Genomic DNA, 26931 nt, shown 5'->3' on the forward strand with positions numbered 1-26931 from the left:
GGGGACAGCGCCCGGCCCCGGGGCGGGAGCTGAGGCCACGGCAGCGCTCAAGAACTCCGGGGGTGAAGTTCCACAACTGTTTCCTGCCAACTGCTTCAGATACGTGTTGGAAAAGGACATGGCTCTAAGTTTCAGGCATCACAGTAGTGCGCAGTGGGTACAGCAGGGAGCAAACACTTGTGAAACTCCGATAGAAGCAGCTCCCAGCCCTTACTTAAAGCACTTTTTTGTTTGTTTGTTTGTTTGTTTGTTTGCATTCAGGAAAACCAACTGCAGGCTTATTTGATCAAATTTTCTCTTTGCACCATACACATATAAAACATTACAACTCTGTATAAAAGTACAAGTGGTTCTTGTACATCTGAATTATGCAGGAACTATGTGAGCAAATCCTATCAAAATAGGTATTTTTTGTGTGTATAAACAGCATTTGTTTTTAGAAAAAACAATACCATAAACTGCAGAATCTGTACAAAAATATAAAATAAATTTGGGCAGCAGTTTCTAAACAGCCATGTAAATGCAACACTTAAAGAGGAGCAGGTTAATGCCTCCAAAAGGCTGAATTGCTGAAGTCAACCTATACAGGGCTAAAATGGCATTGAGATTATCTAAATAATAAAATTTTTTACCTCTTGCAATAAAACTTATAGAAAAAATAGACAAGTATGCACATGCAATTTACAGCTTTCCCCAACATAATCCTTGTGCTTAGCTTTTACCTTTAAAACTTTTTTTTTTTTCTTTTTGTAATAACATAACATTGTCTACAATACATATTCTTTCCTATACCAGGATATTCGGTCTTCCTTGAGGAACCACTTTAAAAAAATACATTAGAAGTGGTCATACATGGATGAAGGCACTCCAACTCTGCTCGAAGCAAAAACTAGTGTGATCCTTTTCTTTTCAAAAAAGGCAAGCAAGGATGCATGCACAGTGCTGTGAATCGGGGCTGGAAGGGACTATGGAAATACTACCAAGTGTATAGACTGGTACTTAAAATTTAAAAAAAAACAAAACAAAACAAAAAACCCAACAAAAAAAAAAGTTGCTATATTTCTAATATTTTTAAGACCCAACAAGCACCTCCATGATGTGATCCAGTTCTGTGAGATCCATTTTGAAAGGCTGATTTGGAGTTACTGGTTGACTGCTGTACGGAGCAAGAGTTTTTAGGAGCTCGTCTGCTGAGACAGGAGCCATTTTTGAGGCAGCCCCTGTGGCAGTTGTGCAGGGGTCAAAATCATACATGGACGTATCAATGTCAGCAAACAGAATGTCATCCAGGGTCAAGTCTGTGAGGAAACCTGTGGAAGCTGTTATCTCGAAGTTGCCAGGCAGGGGGTCCATGAGTTTGGATTCAGCCATTCTGCTCTCTGGGAGGCCCTCGGGCTTGTGAATGTTGGACTCGCTGGGCTGGGCTTTAGAGTCTCCGGCTGCTGATTCAGCTGCTACTGCCTCTGCGGAGGTAGGTGCTGGACAAAGCTCCTCAATTTCGTCCAAGGCTGAGGAGAAGCTGTCCTTTACTGGTTGGAGAGCAGGAGGTGGTGGCTTCATCGAACCATCGTGCTGGACAGCCGGGGAAGTGCAAAAAGTGTCGTCCTCAAGCAAAGAGGCCGGGGTGAGGCAGGACTCCAGGGGCATAGTGCTTACCAAGTCGGCGGGGAGCAGGGGCGGCGAGGCCAGGTGGCTGAACGCCGGCTGCGCCTCACGGAAGTTGTCACTGAGAGGGTCGGCAGGCTGTGAAGCAGCCACGAACATGGGTCTCAAGCTGCCTTCTTGTTTGAGTTCTTCCTGGATTCGCCTCAACATGTTGTTAATTAAAACTGTCTTTTGCAAGCTTGGCTCGGTTAATGGCCTGTGGTTATAAAGTTTCATAAGGGAAATGTTGAAGATAGTCTGACGCTGTAAGGTGTAAGACACCTTAGAGGCACCGTCAGTGGGAGACACCACTTTGCCTTCCAACCCATCTTCATGCTCGTCAAACTTCCGCTTTCCTCTTTTCCCCAACATATATCTGCAAGGGAAGAGAGGAGACTGATGAAGGCAGCAAAGCAGGTGGACATCTGTCCCTATCAATAACTCGGCCTTGGCCCACAGCAGCATGACGAGCAAGCAGCAGCCACCCTAATGCAAGGCTCTGGCCCATCCATGTTTAGGCATGGCTGTGCTGGTAAATTCCAAGCAGGAATTCAGACAGCATCTATGATACTCAAGATCTGGCATGCTTGGCAGCAAATTTGCTCTTCCTTACATTAAGCAAATACCAGTCCATAGGAGCACAAGCCACAGGCACTATACTGAATGTTTCCTTACATTCCTTGACTGAGGCAGTGCTATACCTGGGAATACAAATGTAAATCACCGAGGTTCTCACAATGAATTTCCTCTTTTTATTCAAAAGTGTGTTCACGAGGGAAGGGAAATGAGGCTCAAGCAATTGTGTGTTGAGAGAAACTTCCCAAGTGAAGTTGGGAGATCCAGCCCTTTGGTAGACCAGGATATACACATATGGGTTTATTTAGCAGATCGCCTAAGGACTAAACTACCAGAGCAGGAAATGTAGTTATTATACTCAGAATTAGATAAATTACAGATGAAGAAGATCTGTCAAGTCTTTTAGTCTAATCCCAAAGACCTCTCTGCACTACTCTCTGCTGCTGGTCAGACAGCAGATTTTGAAGGAAACAAGGGGATTCTACCAAACTTGCCCCAAATTATAAATAATTTCCGAGCTAAGATTAAGTAGGGGAGTTCAGTCCCCAGTGCCATCTCTTCCAGGATGTTTCAGAGAGCCTGGAAATGCTCTTCTACACAGCACAGTCCCAACCTCATTTTGTCACCATTATTTTTGTGACACAAAGATTCCCCCAAACACAGAGGAATGAAGGAGTCACTGTACTGTGACAGTAGCACGACCTAATGTTATGCTCTCTCATTTTCCCAGGTAGAGTGGTGAGGTGGTGGAGCTCTAACCCACTCACTCTTATTTTAGTATGATCACAGGCAGCTCCCTGTTCATTCCTGTATCCCTCCCTCTGTTTAACAAATTCTGGCGTGAAGAATTCTGCCTTATTTAAAGAGGAAAAAAAAAAAGAAAAAAGGAAAGTGGAAGAGGCTTTCTAGCCACAGGTATTCAGAGAGAAGTTGCAACAGCCATATAGATTTTTAACCCAGACCTGACCCTTCTCACATTATGCAGCTGTCATCTGGGAGACAGAATTTGCCTTCCTTATTTGAGTACAACTCCCAGTCTTCCCAGTGGGATTAGTGCCTGCCAAACAACTGTATTAGGCAGGTCTAACACAGTTTGATGGTCATACAGCAGTCCAACAAACAGACAATGTAGTTAAACATCACAAAAAATGACTGACAAACATTTAAGAACAAAGAGACCCTTGGGAAGCAGAAGAGGGGGCAAAAGAACTCAGGATTTCAGTGCTACAAGAGCTTCAGAAAGCATTTGCTGGGTGGTAAATCCAAAACCAGATCAGGTGTAGTGAGCCTCTTCTGGTTAAAAATAAGTCCCAAATCCAAGTAATTTTCTAGCATATTATGCAATTAAAAAAAGAAAGGCAGGGGAGGGAGCAGGCTGAGCAGAGCTGAGGAACAGGTAGGCTGCCATCCAAGCTCCTTGGCCAGCTACCAGCAATTCCTGCACCTGGAATCTCGGGTGAACAAAACCTACAGACTACTGCCGAAGTCTGTTTTTTCTCTGCTTCCTAGTGTCATTTCCACGGACTACTCTGGAGCTGTGCACATGGGTTTGGGGTGCGAGCGGGCAGCTTTGCTATTCCAGTGTTCACAGCAGACACATTTCCTTTCACTTCAGACAGATAAGAGCAAGAAAGGGAGGATCGGACTAGCAAGAATTAAAAACTCTGCCCAATTCCAGCACAATTTTAAAGCAACAAGGGGTTAGGAGGAGAGTTAGCAGCTTTCCATCTCTTCCTGGTATCTCCTCCCACTGAAAAAAAACAGACTTTGTCCTAAAGACATACCAGTGCTCCTTCCACAATGCTCTATTTAAAGAAGACATTTTTAAATGGTCTGGGGACTAGAAGAGTTTGAAGTTTGTCAGCCTTTGCCAGGAATGCATAAAAACATTCACTGCACAAAACAAACCTTTTCCCTCACGATAAAGAAAACAGCCCAGGCTCCATTCCCTGTGCTCAGTTATTCATCACTGCCAGGTGACGCTGCCAAACATTTTCAACAAACCCAACCGAGCCCATTTCCACCCAAGACTGAGGTGCTGGTAGCGAATACATTTTTAAAGCTGATCAGTAAGAACTATGGGATCATCACTAAGTAAATACTACGATAACCTCACAACGTCATTTTCCAGGAAGCTCAGAGATTATTCAACATTTCCTGTATGTGTGACTGTCAAGCTTTTGCATCTCACTCGATCTTCATGAAGCTTGATTCAGAGCTTGCCCTTTTAAAAGATAAAATAGATCAGGCAACTCCCAGTCTCACCTACTAGCTTTTCAGCACAGCTTTCAGTTTCCTTTCTCCCCACTCATGCTCTCTGAAGAGGGTTTAACCCCTAAAGCACCAAAGCAGGATGTCAGCCTAAGCATGGGGGTTTTATTCTACCAAGGAGAGGGCTCAAATAAGCACTGCTAGATTCTTGGCTTTATAAAGTTTTATTTTGTCCCATTCTCCTCTGGCGTGCCACCATGAATTGTAAAGAATGTTTTCCTCCAGTTTCCATAAATCACTTAATTCATGCCAAGTGAAGCAAGGAGGTGGTATCTTTTTATACCAACTGATAGAGTTGGTAAAACCAGACATGCTTGGGGTCTTGCAAGTCTTTCTCTGTCTCTTCATAAAGGAATTTCTTAGTTTCTGACCACAGAAGCTTAAGACAATATTGCCTGCTTGTTCTTTACAGTTCAAGCCATCTCTTGCCTCTTTCAACCAACCCATTTCATGCCTGCATTAAAGAGATCAGTATTGTATGTCTTAAGATACTGAATAACATTAAAAAAAAAAGGATGCTGTACAATTCCAGCATTTGATCTGAATTAGTTCTGTTCATCTCAAAAACTTTGCTCCTAGCCTTCCCAGCCAAACCTCCTGCTGCAAAAACAAAAATGCCAAACTTAAAAGATCAGCTTGACCAAAGGTCAGTACAAAATGAGACAAACCTGCACCATCCCAGGTGTCAAAAGAGAGTTGTCCAACCAAGACATATAGCTGTGACAGGTGCAGCCAGACAACACCAACCCACCCAAATACAGAACTGCACAGACAGAGATAAAGGGTAACATTCATGGAGGGTCCTTCATGCATCTAATTTGGCTGAGCAGCAACCTCAGCCAGATGTATTTCTGCTGCATTTTCACGCATTTGCTAAACATAATTTTGAGGCCGGGTGTTAAGAGTTGAGCCTGGACGTCACTTTGTTGTAATAAAGGGTGTTGCAAGTGGGTTTTCAATGTTTTTTAGGTATGTGGATCCAGAAAGATGAAGAAAGACAATGGAAAAGCTGCATCTTTCAGGGGATTGGGGCCAGAGGAGTTACATGGAGATCTTCCCCAATATTATCTACCAGTTGGCTTCAGCTCTGGAAGACCCAGAACCAAAAGCTAAACCATTGTTGCTGGGAAAGATTCTACTTGCTTTTTTGCCCATTTAGGGTGATTGCACGCGCCTCAGTGCCAGAGAAACCCTAGTATTGTTTGGGAGTTGTCTTTTCTTAATTGAAAAACAACAGCAGTATATTTTTTTTCTTATTCACATGTCATTTAGCTTCCTTTTATTGGCTCTGCATGCTCCTCAGACAGAGCTGGGAAAAAATGCAGTTGGGGCTCAGTAGAAGAGATAATCAGTCTGGAGTGGATGGTTCTCTGGAGTCAACCGTCATCGATTAAACACAGGAGAGTTTGTGCAATGCCTGTTTCTCTGAGCCCACTTAGTGATGAATCCTTTGCTCTCCGGAGGACAGAGGTACGTGTAGATTGTGAGAGGAGTACTGTGTTCATTGGTTGTGCTTCGGACACTTCAGCACTGCTGGACTATTTCTGAAGTCTTTAAGAATCGGCACTTTGGCATAGAAAAGCACCAGCTATGTAAAAACTGAGAGAAAAGTGATTTTGCTCACCCAATAATAAAAATAACCTTTAATTTTAATTCCCAAAGACTTCTAACAAGTTTAAAATACCTCTCAAGACTGAGGGCTCATCTTGAAATCAATTCTACAATCCACTAGGCCCTCCCTGCTCATCGACACAGACAGGAAAGAGAAAAAAGAAGGAGGAACTGAATCCCAAGAGTAACAGCGTAAACGGAATGTTTTTAAGAAGTCACATTTCTACTCGCAGATTTATGCCACCCCCTCAGTCAGTCTAGAGGATGAACAGCTTATTAGAGTTGAGATTACTTTTAGAACAAACACCACATTGCTCAAAAAGGTAAAAGCATCAAACCCCAAGTCCACAGGCAATCATTCCTCTCCAGGCAGCTGAACACTGAAACATAGGTGTGAACCACAGGGGCTTGTGTAAGGAGTTTAAAGCAGGACCAGTTACTTTCTGAAATCTTAGGTAATTAAAACCACAGGGGGGTTAAAAAGGAGAAAGAAAAAGGCAACTTGGGGGAATTAAAATAAAAGCTACTTCACATGTACGCATGAAAAAACCCAACAAAACCCACAACACAAAAGCTCCCCATAAGAGATCTTAGTGTAGTGTAATGAGAGCACTGAATTTGTACACTTCATTCCCTTAAGTTTCACAAAACTCAGATGTAAGTGACCATCACCAGGTTTTCTTGGAGAACCTATCCAGTCAATTATGCAAGTTATTTCACATGCCAGAAGTGACAAAGAAAGCTAGTTTTCCTCTCCTCCATCCTTCACTCCTCATCCTTGAGGGTCCCGTTATTTATATCCTGGCCCAATGGTAGTCAATGGGTATTTTGTTACTGACTTCAGCAAAATCAGGATTTGGCACAGATAGATGCAGGACCAAAATAAAAAGGCCTTTTATGCCAACTGGGTTTAACTGGCAAGACAAGGGCCGGATCCTCTGAATTAACAGAGGCAGGTTGATCTGCTGTGAGGTATTTCAGTGCTGCTGGACCCAGCCTGAGGGACTACATGAACTTGTAACCAGTCTTCACAACTTCAAAGTATCTGTCCCCTACGGGACAGAGCTAGGGAGACAAACCAGTAAACCTTTCTCTCCCTCTCCCTGTTTCCACATCCCCAAGGCCCCAGCAGAGAGAGAGAGTGGACACATCTGTAGAAGACCCCTTGGGGCAGGACCATGGGTTCACCCACTACAGAATGATGCTCCTTGGCCTGCAGGATCCTGACAAAGCACAGCAAACCTCCTCCAGCAGGTGGAAGTGCAGACATCTGAGAGCACTGGCACCCTCCTCCCATTCAAAGTTAAAAAGGAAAAGCAGAGAGGAAGGCCAGTATGAACCTGGCAGCTTCTCCCAGCCTCACCCAAAACAAGGAGGAAAGCTGAACAGCCCAAGTTTAACTCTAGGGCTGGAGTGAATAAGCAACATGGGACTTTCAGAAGCAATAGCCAGAGGTGGATGGAAATCGCCCCTCCTTGGGGATTACATCTACTGACACTGGAGTGTTTAAAGCCTGGCATGGCAGCATCCCCGGGAGCTGGGACAGCCTGTTCCATGCAGAACTGCACGGCCACGCTCCCTGAGCTGCAGCTGGCCTGCAGGGTGTGAACCAACCAGTCAGGACGGGGTTGGGGGGGAAGTGGGGGAGAGTGTTCTTTTTTTTCCCCACATGGCTGCTTTCTCAGGATCTGATTTGTAGCACCTTCTATATGTTGGAGTGCACTGCATACATGTTGTCTGGCTAAAGAGGACTCCTGACAACGCTGCCTGGTAAGAATTGTGTCTCATGTCACATGTGAGTTAGGAGACAAATCCCACAACCGTCGAACAGAGATAGAGGGAATGGAGCTGCGCAGGGGTTTCTGTCCTCCTCTCCAGAGCCAGTGCTCAGACATTCCGTATTTACAAGGTTTGTTTTCCCTGACACATTTTACATTAATTCTGGCTGCTCTTTTAAAATTATTTTTTTAACTGAGTGAGGTTTAATAAGCACTTACGAAACTCTCCTTTAGAGCATATAAAAAAATTGGCCTCCTGGACCGCTCTCTGCTTCCAGAGAGTACAGGGGATTGTTTTATGTTTGCAAGTCTTCATGGCAAGGCTGTCAGTGCCAGCGGTAACTCTAAGTGGCAGGTATTTCTCACACATATCTTACAGGGACCTAACTCTTCTCATCTCCTGTGGTGGATGAGTAAACCTCAGCTCTTCCAGAAGAAACAGAGAAGCAAGAAAAGCTCCTCAGCACCCTACTCCTGCATTTAGTAAGAAAGGCAGCTTCTCTCAGAAACACACCCTTAGCCCCCTGCTTTAAGCATGCCACACAGATTGAAGACTGCAGCTAGCAAACTGAGTTATAGGGGTCTTTTCTCCTCTTCATTTAACATCAAAATAAAAAAGGAAAACTATAGTGGGTGACTGTTAGAGGCTGATCTAAGCAGAACTTAGTTAGGGACTGTGCAAGGAAACCTCTGGCAAACAGGAGACAACAGAGGAAGCTCAGACTCTCATTTGAGAAGCATCTGAAGTGGTACACGTCTCACAGGGTTTGCCTTTGATACTTAGAGCCTGGAGTCCCCAGGTCCCCGAAGGAGTGTCCATGTTAATCAGAAAGTAAGGTGAAGCCTTCCCTAGCAAATAAGCAATGCAATTATAAAGCCAGTCAATACCGTAACGCCAGCCAACATGTTCCAGCGATATTTTGAAACTGTAATCTGATCCTACTGTTTCCATCCTCGTGCCTTGCCTGCTCTCCCTTGTTGCATACTGTACTATTTGAGGCCCAGAGGGCAAAGCAAGCTCTTGATGTTTGTTCATGATCAGAAACTGCATTTGGAGTGAGAACTCTGTGTGCGCCGCCCACACCACTTTCTTGAGTTTCTTAAACTTGCAGCCCACCGAAGACCTGCTAGAAGGATCTCTGCAAAATAACCAAAAACATAAACTCCACTTCTGCCTTCAGTTTGCACTCCTTTTCACCATGCTAAAAAAAGGCAAAGCCGCAGTCTAAGGCAATCTCTGACTCTGCAGCGTGTTAAGCCTTGCAGGAAACATATGCTTCTATTACATTGGAAACAGTTTCTAATGCTGTCAGTTTGCTAAATGTAACATGTTACCCTGGAAGAAGCGGAGCATTTTTAATGTTTTTGACCAACTGCACACATCCAAACAGAGTATGTCCGATAAAGCTAGAACGGGCTCCAATAAATACAGCTTAGAATAAATTACTGCCTCATTAAGTAATTGTTTGGAGAAAGGACGGCAGGTTTTCTAGATTATAGCCATGTTATTAAGGGTGTTTATAATATTAGGAATTCTATCAGGGTAGCAGAAGTTAATGCAAGTTTAAATCAGAGGAGCGCTTGTTAGCTTGTTAAAGCATTAAAGACTGCCCCAACAGAACCAGAAGGTGGACAAGACCGCACAGGTTCTGAGCATGGAAAGCCAGCAAGGCACAGTGCATACCACTGTTAGGCTGAAGGCAAGAGTAAAAAGCCCTGAGCAGCTCTGACAATTCCCATTCAATGCAAAGCAAGAGGGAAGATATAGCTGGATAACACACCAGGGTTGAAAAACATTTATTCAATATTCATGTACAGGAAGACAGTTGTCTACTGGAAATAACACAGAACAGGTTTGGATTGCCCAGCAGAACTGATTTCTGTCTCAAAGATCTCAAAGCCAACATGTCAATCCTCACATGTTCTGCTTCAGACAGGACTTTCCATGTGCTTCCTTAAAAAACAGTGCCCAGAAGATACAAACAAGCCCCCAACTGCCCTTTTTTGGTCTCATTCTTAACTGGAAGCTTTAGGAATCACATTAGCTACGACTGACAACCCTGCCACAGCCCTTCACAGGCCTGGTGCAGACATAGCCCTGCTGACCACCAACCACCTGTGCTTTGAGCTAGATCAGGGTGGAGGAGTCCCCCCCCCTCCCCTTCACACTACCAGAAGATGCTTTGTTAGGGTTACCTACTGAGGGAAGAGAGATTTTCCAGAAGATTCCAAATCTGCCCTCATCTCAGGTCATCTCAGTGCCAAATCTCCTTCACATCCTTTCCCAGGATGGCTGCACACATCGTCTACTCACAACACTGCCTGACACACCACCAGGAGCCTCTTCCCAGGGGTTCAGCTTAGTTGTGCTCTGTGCTTCAAAGAGCCACCAAAAAGAGCTGGGCTGAGGCTATTTTGAAATTTAGGTATCCATGTGGCAGTGTTAAGGAAGCAGCCAGGCCTGCCAAGTGTAAATTCAGTTCTATTGTGCTGTGAACACATAGGCTCAGCACTCTGCTGAAGGATCAGGAGCTGCTTTACACATCTGGGCATCAGCAGCAGGAAATCAGAGCTGCAGTAAAGCAAACCAGGCACAGCAGCAGGCCAGATCCTCTGACTTTACTACGTGATTAGCTGATTATTCAGCAGACTCTGCTTGTCACCCAAAAAATATGCGAGGGCTTCTACACACAAGTCTCCCTGTGATCAGCCAAGAAGCTCTTCCTGCTCCACAGCACTGTTTCTTCCCACAAGTTCAGCACTCTGGGCCTCCTTGCATGGAAGCAGGAGATGCCGGTCCCACAGGCAGGACCACGACACCATGAATTCCCGTGTCAGTGAGCAAGGAGCCACGCTGGAGCTGCACACACGTCCATGCTGGGAGAACCAGAGCCATCTCCTCAAGAGGTGAAGCAGCAGCAATTAAGATGGCTGTGTACTGCTCCAGGGCCCAGTTCAGCCAAGACTGCCTTCCATCCCTTCCCACTGAAGAGCCAGCAGGCACCAATACAGTGCAAGTGCTGTCTAAAAAGAGACACCTCGCTAGCAGCTAGCAGAAAGTGACACAGGCTGAGAAACACACACACCCCCATTTCACTGCTAAAATTACACGCCTGTAATGAAAAGATGCTACTGGTCAGGCTCTAAGGGAGAATGATGAAATAGCCAGCCCGGCTGTGCATCCCTCCTCCCTTGCACTCGCGCACAGAACAATGGATTACGGCAATGTTGTGTTGTATCGTACAAGACACCTCTACTGGCACGCACGTGTCATGGGCTGCCCGGTATTTTTAGTGTACGTAGGGACTGAGCACTGCAGCCCCATCTCCACTGGACCTGTGCAATTCCTGAAAAGGTTAATGAGAATTGTGTGTGCACCCACAAGAGACGAGACCCCTTCGTGTATAATAAGGGAGTTTTTCTCACCTATGTATAATTACTTGTTTGAACCCTATTGTAGTGTCTTTTCCCCAAAGATACCTTGTTTTTCCCCCTTGTCATAGACCCTTAATAAACACATGAGGGGGGAAGAAACCCCCACAGTACTGAAGGAACTGAATTATTTGCCAAAAAGTAGGTTATTGCTCTGAAAACAGTGTTGAATAAATTATCAAAGTCAAACTGAAAAGCAGCAAATGGAAGGAGAGAAGAAGAGGAGGAAGGAAAAAAAAAATCCTCTGAAGAAATATATACTGCAAATGCACTGTACAAATCCCAGCAATGACAAGTCATTTTAGTTTCTGGCCTGCAGATTTTATTCACTAGCCAGTTTTGCATTACTGAGACTTAAGAGAAAAGAAAGGTGTTTCCCTGGCATTTTTTAAAATAGCTTTAACAGCACGAGCTGCTTTCAACATTTTTGCTTAAATGAATTAAACACAACACTGCAAACAAATACGTCCTATGAAGAAGAACCCACTCACCCTCCAAGTTTCTCTTAAAGAGGTGAAAAAGTTGTTGGACATTTCTCTACCACCAGTGAAAACAAAACAAATTTAAAAAAAGGTAGTTAAAATTTGATACAAAAGTCTGCTCAGATGGTGTTAAATGATGTTGGACAAGATAACTGCTGGCCTTTCAGTCCAGTGCACTAATTCTCTTGCATTTGTTGAAATACTGCATGTGTTTCCATGTCCTACAAAGGAGACTCCTGAAAACTGATTAAAGGGAACTTTGGCCAGACTTGAACTATTCTCAACCTATAATAGCTACGAGCTAGAGACAAAGATTCCATTTTTTGTGGCACCTGTTCGATTACACAATAAAAAGTACTACACCAAAGCTATGTTCTTTAAAATAGCCACCATGGGACCCATGTCTCTTCTATGTGGAGTAATTTAAACATTTCAAGTAAATTATTAAACTTAGATGGAGACACCTTTTAACAGCGCGTTTTGACAATGTGTGTCTTAAGTCTGTATTTTGAAGCATGTTTAGGACAGGTTCATTAACATGGAACAAAGAAGCTTAACTGAGAACTAGGATTTTGGAAATTGGGAGCAGATAATAGAGAAGGAGAACAGCTCAGGAAACAGAACGTCCAAAACTTGATTTCATGTTCAGTCAGACACAACCTATTCACCTCACCCATTATAGTATTATAGTGATCTTCCCCACAATTAAAGTATACATATATCACGTGTGTCCCCTTGCCAGCAAGGGGAAGCAGAGCAGAGACAGGAAGCTTGACACTGTGTGTCACACACAGAGAAAATATTCTCTCTCTTGTATTCATTCACAAGCTATTTGTGGAACACTTTAGTTAGGGAAGCAAAGTGGAAGGGTTGTTTAGAAGAGCCAATTTCGCCAAGCAGATGGAACAGGATGGGGGTAAGGAGGAGACAGGTCCCAGCAGGGTAACCCAAGAAGGTTATTGGACAGCCAACATGGAAGTACGCCAGTCAAAATCCCTGCAACTGCAGCACAGACTCCTAAAGCCTAAGGCACTGCTCTGACATAGAGCCAGAAGCAGGCACAAGACCCCATCCACAGCAAATCAGGCCATGTCAAAAGTGCTGAAATAGAGTGGCTTGTCTCACACAAGGCCCACAGAGCAGTGAGAAAGCAAAATGTAACCACCACTGTTCAAAAAAAACCACTGTGGTTTGCACACAAACGCTAGTCTCCTATCTTGATGAAATGTATATCTGAAAAATATGCAAATTATATGTATGCACGTGGACGTGTACCTACTAAATCCTTTTTTCCAAGGGAGAAAGAGCATCTGTAAAAACACATGAAAAGTAAAGTTTGTGGAGGCACCGGAAGATGATGATGATGTATTTCTGAATTAGGATTTAAAACTTCATCTTGCAGCTACCTGAACTTAAGACAAAGCTGCCTTTAGGCATCTCAAACTTGTCAGACCTGCTATAGCAGTTGCACAGTCTGCTTCAAATATGCCCTCCACGCTCCTTTCAACCTCCACCCCAACATATATCCACATAGTTTACCTCCAGTCATGGGTGGCTCTTGCTATAGCGCAGTTCACTCAACCTTATTGCCTGCCTGGCACGACAGGAGGGTTTTTTAAGACTAATGTTACAGGCTACTATAAGAAACAGCCAATAATTGTCACATTTCCATTAAAGGTGAGTGTGGTTCAAAAACAGTACGAGTTTCTGGCGTGGGGTGGAAAATCTGGGATCAAGAAAACAGTTTTAATTGTTACATCTGAGGAAGTATTAGGGTAAGTTTAGATCTTTCCACTAATTCAGGGCTCCTTGAAAAAGGGAACTTCTTTTTTCTGCTACTTCCATATACTGCCCAGTTTTCAAAATAACATTAAAAACAAACAACTCACATTTGAATTCTTCTCTCTGTGTTCTACTATATTAAGAATTCAATTTTTATTCTAACTTCACAGGAAACTGTCAGATGAAATCCAACACACCTTACTGGTGTGAAAGCAAAGTAAACAGGTTTGGCTCCTAATAATTACAGAGAGATTCACGTCAATCAATGTCACTTAAAACTCAATTCCAGGGTGATATTAAGGAGAAATTTATCTTTAAAATCACTGGTACTCAAAACACTGCTCATATTATACAGGTTGGGAACCTCAGATGTCCTATGGCAACACCTCTAATTTTATGTACCAAGCTGAGGAAGGTATCAAACCTGGCCCCTCATTTGAAGAAAAGTGGTCTGACCTCACCTAATGCAGGGCTCTGAGCATGGTTTTAATTTCACTGCAGCAGCCTGAATCCAGAGTCACTCTGATATGGTGGTGGCTGCTGTCTCACTTGAGCTAGATGAGCCTCTACCCTCAAAGAAGGGACACATGAAAACTAAAACTTGCTCTCTGGTGACTTGACAGTTTCTTTGGCCCTTTCAAGCCTTCCCACTCCTAGTCACTGCTTAAAGCTCTTTCTGAAGGCCGTTAAGGCTGCACCCAACAGCCCTGGAGACTGCCCCAACTCTCCCTTGGAAATGCCCCTCTAATCAGGTCTTCCCCACCTCGAAAATCCCCTCTGAGCTGGAGGAATGTCCCAGCCAGCACATCTTCACAGCTCCTCCTGGCCACTTGGCAATGACACCCAGCATCTGATACGCTCACCAGGAGCCATCAGTGAGGCAAACGTGGTGGCACTGCAGCTTCTACTCTGCACAGTGACACACAGTCAAGAGACAAGGCTGTGAGACACACAAGCCTGTTTCTCCCATTAAACCTCTGCTGTCTCCCAGACACACATTTGCTTTGGACCTCAGTTTGGGCTTCACTTCAGCACACTCAAGAGCAACATTAACACAGCATTTATGGGCCTTGCTTTCTCCACTCCTGTTGAACAGCCAAGCATTGTTATCTTATTTTTGTTATAGTGTTTGCATTGGTAATGCTGAACAAGCCTGAAGCCTCCACTACAGCAAGCACAAAAATTGACTCTGTTTATAAAAGAATTAAAGAACTAACACATGCTGAGAGTCTCTCTCCATTTACAGAAAACAGGCACCTCTTCATGACAGCAGTTTCTCTGACTGATGGAAGTTCAGAAATCAAAAGAAGTGGCAGAAAACATGCAATTATATACCCCTGAAGAAAATGAGTGCTGTGCTCAGATTGGCAAACTTCATCTTCCACAAACCATTAATTAGCAAAGATTCATCAAGACTAAAGATCTATGCTTACTGCCAACCTGCTTACATTGAAGCTGGACCTTGCTCTCTCCTTTGAAACACTCCTGATCTTTGGACTTGGTAACTGAAAGCTGCTATTTCTGGCACTGATTCGTGTGCATGTTAAGGAACCACTGCAACTGGAGCTGTCTCCTTATGAGACAGTTACACTACAGAGCTGAGTTAAAAGAACTCTTGCTACCTGGCCCTTATAAGAAGTAGATCACCAGAAGACTTTTCACACTTTCAAAGTACTGCATTCTCCTTGTTTGACAGATTACACTTTAAGATGTTACATAAAAGCAAAAATAGTCACAAATACTTTGGATTACCTGTCTAGTGCTAGCACTGCCAGAGATGAACTGTGCCAGGAGTGCTTTACATCAGTGTGAAAAAAGTCAGAGTTCCTAAAAAATGTTTTCCCAATGAAATATTTATTGAAAAAGAAAAGCAGCCTGTGTGAATTATGGCAAAATCCTTCAAACTAGATACTGCATTAAATCTGCTGTACTTCATGGAAAATGAAAAAAATTTTGAATATGAAGTTTGAGTGTTTCTTTGCTATTAGGACATTATCTCAAAGTCCTTGATGCCTCTCAGGCAGAAAATTTGAGCACTTGGTATATTTACGTTATTATTTTCCCTGTGAAACTCTTATTTCATCTTTAAAAAGAGCAGGTGTATAAAGGAACACAATTACAACTCTTAATAAATCAGCACCTACAGATGTATTTAATGCTCTTTAAGACTGTTTCATCTACAGACAAAACCTGAAGGACCTATGGCTATCAAGTTTCTTTTTGTTTGTTTTCAATCAGCTTCAGAGAAAAAGAAATCAGCTTGACAAAAAAATCAAAGCAGTGTTTTAATATGCACAAAGTCTAGCTTCGTTGTTTAGCAGTCCAATCCAGTTCCAGCAGAAAAGGAGTGGGTGGTTGCCGCTACCAACTTAAATGGAAGCAGGATCAGTCATGAGAGAAGGAATTATCTAGAGCTCCTACATTGGATGCTGCAACACTTGCCTGAACAATGGAAGTATTCCAAAGGACATGCTCTCGGATACCTGTCCAGCAGCACAAACTCCTAATCCTCCTCTTATCTCTACCACCACCACTGGTTCATTATGTTAAAACAGAGCCCAAAGACACCATCCTATTATGTAAAAATGCATGCATTTTAACTTCAGCCAGAAGGGGCTATTTTCAACTTACCCCACTAGATCAGTTGGCTAATTTCTATAGCAGTCATTTTAAAGAAAACACAATTAATTTTTATAGTCTGTTGTTTCATGTGAAAGCTTCCTGTGACCTTAGATGCAAATTGAGGTGCCTCTGTCAATTTTGTATCCTGTAAGAAGTCCGTAAGACACAGGAACCTTCACTTGTGCAGATCCATGCTTAAAATTATCAGAATTTTAAAAGGTAGAAAGCGTTGCTTGAACTCACACACATAGCAAGTGTTCACTCATTTGAGAGACACAAGCATAAAACTGGTGTTCGGGGCAGCCAAGCCCTCTCCCACCGTTGTTTGGAGTCACCAAATCCAGCACCCACTGACGGCAGTGAGAGTCACCCTGATGACTGCACCAGGCATCAGATGAAAAAGCCTGGATTTCCCTGCTCCCGAGAGCCTTGGATCTATCTGAGCACTCACCATCACACGCAACAGCTCTGGCGTGCTGCACTGAAGTTCAGGTAAAGAAGTTGAGAGCCCCCGCCCCCCCCAGCCCCCCGATGGAGATAATATGGGCAAATTCACTTTATTTTATACCAGCGGCTGACCCACAGCTGTAAATCAGCCAAGGGGCCCACTGGACAGCACACAAGCCCCTCCGATGATTTCCAGCTAAAGTGGCCCTGGGCTTTCCAGCTCTTTCACAAAACGCAAGAAATGACAGCAGGTAACTGTACTCCTATTTTCATGCTTAGGAAGAACTTATTTTTCCAGATCCTGACGTGAGTAAAGCAGACAACGCTCCAAATCAAGGCGGCACTGCAAAACGACTTCTTTTCCAAGCGTTCATCCACCCCAAAGAAAATTCTAATAAATATACATTTTTGCCGTCGCTTCCAAAAGATGAACCACCTTACTCACAAAATTCTCTCCAGACGCCTGTCTCTCCGTGCTGGCGGTGCTCCCAAGGAAGACCCATGCGCGCTATTGCTCAGGGAAAAGACAGGCTGATCCCCCCGCCCTAACACCAACCCCTGAAAAGGGCCAGGCAGTGGGGCCAGCCGAGTCCTGCCCAGCCATATGCCAGCTTTGCTACAGCGGAGTGAAAGTCTCCCCCAGGCCCTTTCAGCTCTCCCGGCACTACGGCACGCACTTTTCGGGGTTCCCTGAAGCCCCCGCTCTTGCTGGGAGAACGGAGCCAGGCTTCAGCCCCCGGTTCCAGGGGCTCCCCGGCGCACATGCGAACTTACCGGGGTGGCGCGGCTTTCCCGCGGCGTCGGAAGGAGCCCGGCTCCGAAGAGCACAACCGGCCGCACTCCCGGGGCCGGCACAACCACCTCGAAAAAAAAGTATATTCCAGCTACCCGCACCTGCTTCGGCTCGGGATCTCCCCGCATCGGCGGGGAGGGGGCGTATTTTAAGGTCAACTCCGCCGCTCTTCCTCCTCTGCTCATCTCAGCACGAAACCTCCCCCCCCCCCCGGAGGAGAGGGAGATGATCTCCGCCCCGGGCTTCTCTGCCCGGGAACCAATTTTAAGGTAGAGATAAAACAAACCCCGATGACTCGCAAAGCCAGAGGGGGTGGGGGAATGTCGCCGCCCCCTGCCCCCCCCCCAATTCCCCGCAGCCCCCCAGCCCCACTCACCACATGAAGCTCCACCTGAGAACTAAAGCATGGAGAGGGGGAGGTCGGAAACTCTCGCCCTAGAGCAGCTCCATATGTCGCTCCTCGCCGCGCCGCTCCGGGAAGGGGCAGGGTGGGATACGGAGGAGGAGGAAAGGAGGAGGAGGAGGAGGCAGGAGCAGGCGGCGTGAGGATTTACGCCTCCGCTCTGCCCCGGTGGCTGCGATCACGCAGCATTATACAATGGAGGAGGAGGAGAGGAAGGAGGAGAAGGAGGAGGCACCACCAGTCCCGCTCCCAGCACTTGCCACTAGCACTGACGACAGGGGCGGCTCCGGCGAGCTCCTCACCCTCCGACCCGCGTCAAAGCTCCGCCTCGGCCCCGGCCTTCCTCCCTCGCCCCCCCAACTCCCGCGGCTGCTCCTGCTCCTCCTCCTCCCCCGTTCCGGCTCCCCGCGCTGCCCACGCGTGCCCCGGGCGGGAAGAGCGGCCCCCGCAGTCACCGCGGCTTCCCCGTGGAGCGCCGGGCCGGCAGAAAGGCCAGGGCCAGCGCGCCCCGACCGCAAATATGACAAGTATCCCTGCTATCCGGTGGCGGGGACCCGGCCGGAGCATGGGGTTCTGCCAGCCCTGCTCCCCGCGCGGGGCTGGCCCCGGATTGTCCCAGTACAATCCAAAATTCTCCCCCCGCACCTCCGGTCAGTCCCCATCCCGGCCAAGCAGGCGGGGGCGCGGGGGGGATGTGGAGAAAGCCCGGAGCGCTGCCGCCCGATCCCCGCTCCGGGACCTCACCTGGGAGCCGAGGGAGGCAGCGGCCCCCGTCCGTGGAATCCTCGCTGCTAATCTGGGCTGTGCAGATACCACCAAAGCACAAAAATGAGGCCAAACGGAGATGTTCGAGCGCGCGAAGCCCTGGGGGAAGGAAGGAAGCGCTCGGCACTAGGCGCTATCTGGAAAGATAATAATATAAATAAATAAATAAAATAAATATCTGGAAAGAAGATAATTATTTCAAGTCACCTAAATGACTGAGTTTCGAAAGGGACTGTAATCCCAGCTGGCGCTGTTAAAGGCGATTCAAACACCTTACAGTTTCGGCTGCAGCCCCAGCAGGCATCTCGGATCGTTCCGGCCTTTCATGTTCCACTAAACCGGTTGTACTTCGGGACAATAAAGCTTTTAGACCTAATATAAAGGCGATTATTAGTCATTAATACCACGACTCGTTTAGGTATTATACTCAAAACGGTCTGGAATGATTTGTGATAAATCAAGATGATGGTCTTGCTAGAAACTAAGTTCCATTTTCAGTCAGAAAACTGAAATGGAAAAAAAGGATACTTTTAGAAGAAAGGTTTCCTTACCTGGAAACTGTATCTGACAAAAATCCACAAAGGAAAAACAATACCCAACAATTAAAATAGTGAATCTGCCAAAATAAAAGGAGCCTAAGCACTGATTTTATGTATTCTTAAAATTAGAATTTAAAAGACTCCATCTAATTGATGTTTAAACACCAGGACTGGCACTTGAGCACTCTGCTGAACTCAATAAAAAGGAACAAAAGGGCATCAGATTTAAAAACTGACGTTTTATTTTGCCAGTTTGGAGGCCTCAGCACACTTTTCCCTTTCCATCCGTGCTATCAGCCGTTCCTTTGAGGAGATCCAAGCTCTCTCATCTGTGGCCCAGAGTTAGCCTAAACCAATCTGCAAAGCAATTCACGAATCGTTTACTAGATTTTGACGACTGATTTGCGAATTGCCCAGGAGCTGGCAAACATTAAAACCAGAATCTCCCTGGCTGGATACTTTCCAGCAGCAAGGCACTGAAATTTGGTCTTTCTGCGTGGGGAAACAAGTCTCTCCCTGAAATTACTAGCGTCACAATAAAAAGCACTAAATAAAAGGGATTCATGTTCTTTAGAGCCTGATTGATACCTGTTCAGCGGTGTTCTGCCTACTCAAAAGCCACACAGACTATTTGTAAGATTTGTATATTGTTGGCTGCATTGTTTGGGGTTTTTTGCATGCCAGATTCACTGAATTTCAGGGGCCTCATTCCACCCTCCTTTACACCAGATTTGTAACACAGCGGGATCTGGCCTTGCGCAATTGAGCCGTGGATGCGCCCAGCCAAGCAGCGCCTGCCTTCCGGAGCTCAAAGTCCGCAGCAGGTTTACAGTCCCTGTGCCTGGGTGTGTGCACGCTATCACCGGCACCAGAGGCAGAACCACAAACTAAAGCTAAATAAGCAGCTGGGCTCCAGCCCGATATGCACAGCCCTGATCTTGCCATGTTACAGGCGGCAGTAAAAAGCCTGAGCCTGTGTCATTCGAGTTTTAAATACTTCTGACTTCACTCAGTTGCTCCAATTTCACACCAGTATAAGAAAAAGCTCACTGCCCCTTCTGTTTCCTACTGTAACTCTCCCGAGTCTTTCTTGGCAGGAGTTTATAGTCACGCTGTAACTCAGATTGTGCCTCTGAACACAACTAGTACAACCTGCATCCACACTCAGAAGCACTCCCAGCTGAGCATAGGTCACAATACGAATCAATATGAATAGAGCTCCTTCCTGTGCTTCATGCACAGCACAGGCTCCAGCACGGTGGGACAAGGTTGGGCTGCACACGGAGAATAATCCCACTGCCGACTGCTCCTCACATGGCCTCGCACCTGATTGAACAAGACTTTTCTGGCCAAGAAACTCTGTTCTGCAGCTTTGGAGCATCCTGACCAGAAAGTGTCTGCAAGACCCAAATGCAGTTTGCCCGAACACGTCAGTAAGCACAGAGAAGCAGCCTGCAACAGAGCCACAAAATGCTGTGCTAGGAAGTGTGTCTGTTGGCAGAGGTTTCTAGAGCCTGCAGGAGCAGGAGGGGGGAAAAGTTTGAGCGTCTGCAAGGAGGAGCCACCCAAAATGCATCCCATTTCAGAACCATGCATGCATGGGCTTCCCAGGGAGCAGTAGCACAGGTTTAGTTGTGCAGTCATAGCCTTGACACAGGCCCTTGAGCTGTTCACATGTGAAGATGACACAGTAAAAGGAAGGAGCTTCGTCTGCAGCAGTACCGACCTGACACGGGCTACAGGCATAGCCTGATTGCAACCCTGTCTTTGAGCAAGGATGGTCAAAGACTGTCTGAATGAGGCCAGGTCTCATGAAGATCATTCAAAAATCACCCCTGAATTTAAGATAAATAAATGAACAAGGTAATAGATGAACAACCAGAGATCAAAGATTGGGAAGGGGGAAACAGACACTGGATTTCATAAATCAATTCATTAGAAACACTACAGACTGCCAGGTAATCGGCCCATCAACACGGGTGCTAATTAGGAAAGAATGGCAAAGTTTGGTGTGTTGGAATGTTGGCATCCTTTGCATTTTTCAAAAATAGAGGGAGTGAACTGCTTCCTATACTTCTAATTGCGTCCTTGGCCTTTTCCTTTCTGATTGCAGTACACAGGAATACTATGAGATTTCATCAGGTAAAATTGTTCAACACAATTTCATTTTCTCCTTGGATATCTTTGGTGTGTGAGGAGCTGGCAGGCAAACAACTAATACTGTCCCCCAGAGCAGACAACTTTTTGCAAATAAAGACCCCCTCAGCACTGGTAACTTGGGAAAAGCTAAACAAAGGGCCTGCCTACAGCCAGAGCTGCTCGTTCCACTCGAGTGGCGCTCCTCACCGAGCAGCAAGATTCTCCAGGGTAAGGAGAAAGCATGCTGCAAGCAAAGGCACAATTAAACACTGCTCACACCTCACGCCATCTCCGTTCAGGCTCAGCCACAAATAAAAACAAGTTCCTCAGCAAAAAATTGGGGTGCTGCATTACTGCAATCTGCATCTGTACATGAGGAGGGAGGGAGCTGCTCCTGGAAGCTGGGCTGCTTTTCTTGGGATTTCAAGGGCTTTTTCTTCTTTTTTTTGCTGGTGCAACTCTTCTACTCTAACAAGGCTGTCCCATGTGTCCCAAGGCACAGGAGTCAGTAAAAACCAAAGGAAGTAATGCTTCACCCCTTCTCATTCCAGTTTTAGCTCTTTTCCTCCACTTAATTTTCTGCTTAAGTTCATATTTTTGTCCTCTAATGTTTTTGTGGCAGTAGGAGAAACACTGTTCCCTAGAATGCATAACATGCTTAATTATCATTCTCAGTTAGTTCTCTAGGAAAAAAAAACCTACAGGAGAAATCAGTTTAATTAATGAATATGACCAAATGCAGCCTTAGTTCTAATGCAGTATCATATATTATATGTCCACTTGGGCAGTTGATCTTCTTTGGGTAAAATGAACAGCGATGCAAAAAATGAGGGAGCTCATGAATCAATATTCTGAGTGCAACTAACCCCTTTTGTATAGTTATTCTAAGCTTCCTACAGATTTTGATGACAACGTTGGTTCCCAAATAATGCTTTTGGCTTCGGTTATGTAGGACCAGGCCTGTACAGTCTAGTAATAGGAAGCTATTGCTTGGCAGTACCAAGGGTTGTGCCACATGGTAAATTCATTAAGTAATTAAGGAAAAAAAACCCCAACCCTTAATTCCAGGATAGCTCTCAAATAGCTGTACTAAATAAAAACCCCCAGTGTGTGAGAATGACAGGGGTAGCAAGATTTCATCTGAAAGCAAGATTTGGTGATTTAGATGCTTTTCAGAACGGCTACTCTTCACATACTAAATTATTAAGGAAATATTATGGAACAGGATTATCAGGGAAGAAAAAAAAAGCAGTGTGCATTAGCTGGCTTAGTCAGAGGAGGTTTTGCTGCATTCCTCATGCACAGAGATGACTCCCTCCCTCTGTAATTCCCTGTGCACTCCCAGTCCTCTGGAGACTGTTGGTGTGCATCATCTTTGCTCCAGCTTAAAGACTGTCCTCTGGCAGAGGTTCGGGCTGCCTATCGATGCTGTATATCTCCTCACATATTTCTGCCTTTTTATAAAATCTGTGTTCCTTTCCAAATCCCATTCAGGCTGCATCCCCTGCAAGATGTGCTTCATTCCTGGCCCAGGCCAGACTGTTCACACTGACACTCCCTGTACGGCACACAGGCTCCTAAAACAGTCTGCCCTTTCCAATCTTGCTTCTTGTGACAGTGAATTGTACTCTGCACTGAGATGAGTTTTAAACAATTTCAGGCTGCTTTTCTTTCCCTTTCAATTCTCACTTTGCAGTCTCTATCAAAAGCACAAGCCATTTTTTTCGGGAACGCTTGGTTACTTTTTTGAAGAGAGGCTACGCTGATGTCCTGATATTCATCTCATACCAGGGCCAGTGGATCAAGAGGGAAAAAATTCTGCAGATAAAACCAAAGCCTCTGTTTTAGAGCTGAGGAGGGAATACTTCTAATCAAGAAAAAACACAAACGGTTGAGGAAAATAGAGAGATGGCCAGTCTTCAGGCCTAATTAACCACCGGTGTAAACAGATGTTGCTGCAATCAAGCCAGAAGACTTTGGGCCACCCACCAGTCTTGAGCACAAACCCAACACGAGCCTGAAAATCTTAACAACATGGGGCTGTCAGAAATGCAAGCCACACACACTTCAGCACAAAGGTCGCCACCATGTCCCCAGTGCTGAGGGGTCACCTGCTCCTTGTTCACCAGGGGAGAGCAGCTCTACTGCTCTGCCTTACCCTAAGCAGTGCACAGAAGCAGTGCTCAGCTTTCCTGAAGCAAAGCTACTCCTACAAAGGTCTCCGTGGAGCCACACATTTCTGGAGCGCAGATGCACCCCACACTTTTCCTAAGCACTCTTGAAACCTGAAAGAGGCCTGGGTGCATAGGCAGGTTGGAGTATGTCTAGCACTGCTCAACCCTGCTCAGATGACAAAGGCTTGATAGACCAAATGGAGCCACCAGTGGGGGTGACCAGAGGCTTCCAGAAGTGGATGTTCCTGCTCAGATTTGTTGCATTAAAGCATTGTACAACAATTACAACGAGTTTGAGGCTGGGAGGGCACAATCGAAATGGTGTTGTGGCTACAGTGCTGATATAGGATGTTGCACAGCATTTCAGCACGTTATGCAGGACTTAAACCATGTCACTGGAGTTAAAGGTGTTTGTGCTCAGATACATTACCAAAAAAAACCCCAACAAAACAAACCAAAAACCAAACCAACAACAAGCTATTTCAATCCTTATTTATATGAAAACATCAGTTAATACATGGACATCCAAGTGAATGCACTCACCTATAGCTGCTTCTGCTGGCTGGAATACAACCTGTAAAGCACATTATGCTCCTACACAGATTTGGGGGCTTGGGACTATTGTTTAAACTAGTTTCTGCAGTTTCTCAGAGCCTCTAGATTCAAAGAATGCTTACCAAGATAGAGGCATTTTCAAAGTAACTCAAATTTGCAATGACAAATCCTTTCTGACTGTCCCAGGTGCAAAATTCTTTCCAGATGATGTTTATCTGTACTCCTTTCAGACAAAGGTTTCTGAGGGTCTAATTTTAAATAAACAGTGAGTGACTTACACCACTTCTTTAAAAAAAAAAAATAAAGCACAAAAGCCAAAACTAACAAACCCCAATAAAATGGAAGTTGAATCTATAGGGCCAAATTCAGATGAGGAAAGAAAAAAGGAGCTGGCAGAAAACCTAGCACAAGAACATCAAATGTAGCAGTATTAACTCCCACTGCCATTCTGTTCCTCTACAAAAAACTGAAGATAATCTAGAACTGAACTCATTGAGTCAATGCAGTGAATGAAGAAATATTTCTGTTTTAACCTTTCACAAAATGTGTAACTCCTTAGATTATGTGCAAAGAGGAGATTAAAAAAAAAAAAAGACTGAATGAGTACATCAGATGTTTTCAGTGGCTATGCCTGTGGTAATGATTCATTTTGTCTTTCTACATTCCCTAGTGCTAGTACGGCTAAGAGTCAGCAGAACCTCATACTGTGTATGCAGGTAAACAGACTGTGGGTGTCTGCATTTCTTAACTCTACCTAAAACCATCCCATAACCGTCAGAAACGCATTTTATCTTTCTGACGAAAAAGAGAACTGCACAAATTAATTTAGGTTCTCCTCTAACCTTTTTTTATGTTCTTCCACTTTAAAGGAAGCTGTTCATTTATAGTGACCATTAGGCAAAGGCTAACAAAGGTTTACACCTAATTAGTATTCCCAAGCAAGGATGAAACACTAAATCACAGTAAACCCACACAGCATTTAGGTCTTACCAACAGAACAAAGAAAAAAAGCTGGAAACCCACCATTTATCATCAGAGTTCCTTTCCTTTCACACCTCTTAATGGTCTCTCTCTTCCTTCCCCAGTGGCTCTGGGGTGCTAATGTCCTTGAAATGTGGCAAGGGCCTGGAACAGGAGAGGGGCAGCTCTCCTGTCTGGTCACACCCATATGACATTTCATGTGTGGGCATTTGCAGGGGTCCAAAAGAAAATAGTACGAAAAAAACAAAAAAGAAAGAAAAAAAGAGATGTCGTGAGCAGGGATGGCATGGAGATAGGGAAGAAGGTGTTGCATGTAGTATATGGTTCCCTAAAGCCTATTGAGTTTTTCTGTGACAGCCATAAACAGGTTGTTCAAACAGTAATGACTGTCCCCTTTTTATTTTTATTTTAGCCTTGGTGAGGGCACAAAACAGAGACATAACTTGAGTATAGAGGGGAACAAGTCAAGGGAAAGGAGCGGACCCAAAGAAACAAGGAGGAAGAGCTGCCTTCCCATTGATGGTGCTGCTACTGAGTCCAGGGTCTTCCCTTGTTCGACTACTGGACAGCAGCAGGAGAAGAAAATAACACAAGATGTATCACTGAGGCTCTCCCTGCTTCTTCTCCCAGCCACAAACTTTCCCAGCATACGTGGGATGGGCAGAAGGCTCCCAAACCCATCTCTCTTTCACAGAGATCCACTTTACAAACCAGTTTCTATTGGATTCATTTGCAGAAGGGAAGGTGCCAACAACTGAGCCATAACTCCTGTCTGCAGAGTGTACCTGCTCACCCCAAGCAGCCAGCCCCAGATACTGCAGAGAGAGGCACCAGCTCTTTTGCAAGACCTGGGCAAAAAGCGGCGCTCTCTGCCAGAGACTCACAGCAAGGGGCCAGACAAGCCAAGGAGGGATGATTGTCCATCTGCTATCACTCATGCCCCAGTGCATTTTCTAATCACTCACACCCAGGGTACATTCATAGTGTGTTTCCTGCTAAGCAAAAAAGTCATAATAAACCCCCAGTTACTTTGCTTGCTTACCTACTACCTACAGTAGTTAACCTTCATGTTAGTTATTTTTTCTTTTTCTCGCTGAATATGCTCTTCTGCTAACTTCACTGTACTCTTGCTGGATGTTCAGGCCCTGCCACAAGAGCAAAAGAAGTTAGGCAGATGTCAAAGTGCTGATAATTTGACTCCACACACATACCCAAATACTATTGCCAAGCAGGTCAACATACAGAAACTTCTTTTTGCTGGCAGTGCTCTTCAACAGAAACTCTTCCTTCTCTGAGCAGCTGGTAAAGTGCAAGTGGTCATTTCTTAGTCAAGTTGTGGGGTTCATAGAAAGAGCCGCTCCCAAGAGCATCAGCACATAACTCCTGCCAGCAAAAAGGGAGGCCTGGCATTTGATGGGTTTGTTTCTGTTTTAAAACCAGAACAACCTAAACTAAATCACCTGTTAGAGAAACATTGTCTTCCATGAGATGCTCAGGTGAAAGACCTCAGCCTCCCAAGATCTTCATGCTAGCTGCTACAGCTGATGTGGGCACAATAATGAGAAGGTAATGCGTTTTTCTTTTGAACTTCACTTTCTTTCATTTAGCAAAGATTCCCCTTAAATAAATGGAAGTGGGGAGATCTTGGAATAAGCCTTGGCAAGTTTTAATCGCACATCTTCTTCTTGTTGCAAGCGAGCCGTCATTCAGTAGCTAGGTGGTTCTAAATAAAGAACTCTAGTCAACAACAGGAAATAACTCCCACAGAAAAAAAAAAGGCAGAATACAAACTCACAGCAACTCTCGTACATAGCTCACAACAGCCTTTTGTTCCATGCACATTAAATCCAAAATCTTTACTTTTCAGAACATGTTCTTACTCTAAGTAATTAAAACTTATTTTTAACTTGTCGCAAGTATGGATCCCTTCTTTGCCT

General features: G+C 45.0%; 1 protein-coding gene across 5 annotated transcripts; it reads right to left on the reverse strand.

Annotated features, from left to right (window-relative positions):
- Positions 1-278: 278 nt before the first annotated feature.
- On the reverse strand, positions 279-26719 carry SERTAD2 (SERTA domain containing 2). 5 transcript variants are annotated; one of them, XM_088160965.1, is made up of 5 exons: positions 26455-26719; positions 26037-26139; positions 25037-25167; positions 18586-18743; positions 992-2020 (listed from the first exon to the last, which is right to left on the reverse strand). In XM_088160965.1, exon 5 carries the CDS (start codon positions 2014-2016, stop codon positions 1072-1074), a length of 945 nt encoding a protein of 314 aa, XP_088017091.1. In that variant the 5' UTR covers positions 2017-2020; positions 18586-18743; positions 25037-25167; positions 26037-26139; positions 26455-26719; the 3' UTR covers positions 992-1071. The 5 variants fall into 5 exon arrangements, with proteins under 5 accessions (XP_014745687.1, XP_088017091.1, XP_014745688.1 ...); XM_014890202.2 differs by lacking the exon at positions 25037-25167 and having other exon boundaries at positions 26455-26585; XM_014890201.2 differs by lacking the exons at positions 18586-18743; positions 25037-25167; positions 26037-26139; positions 26455-26719 and adding an exon at positions 17815-18165 and having other exon boundaries at positions 279-2020.
- Between the last annotated feature and the right edge of the window lie 212 nt (positions 26720-26931).

This window comes from Sturnus vulgaris, chromosome 3, assembly GCF_052056855.1.
Source record: "Sturnus vulgaris isolate bStuVul1 chromosome 3, bStuVul1.hap1, whole genome shotgun sequence".
NCBI classification, from domain to species: Eukaryota; Metazoa; Chordata; class Aves; order Passeriformes; family Sturnidae; genus Sturnus; species Sturnus vulgaris.

What these genes read in the sequence shown, in the direction of transcription:
- SERTAD2 (XM_088160962.1), bottom strand. Translation starts at nt 2,109, where the DNA reads ATGCTGCTGTGGGCCAAGGCCGAGTTATTGATAGGGACAGATGTCCAC.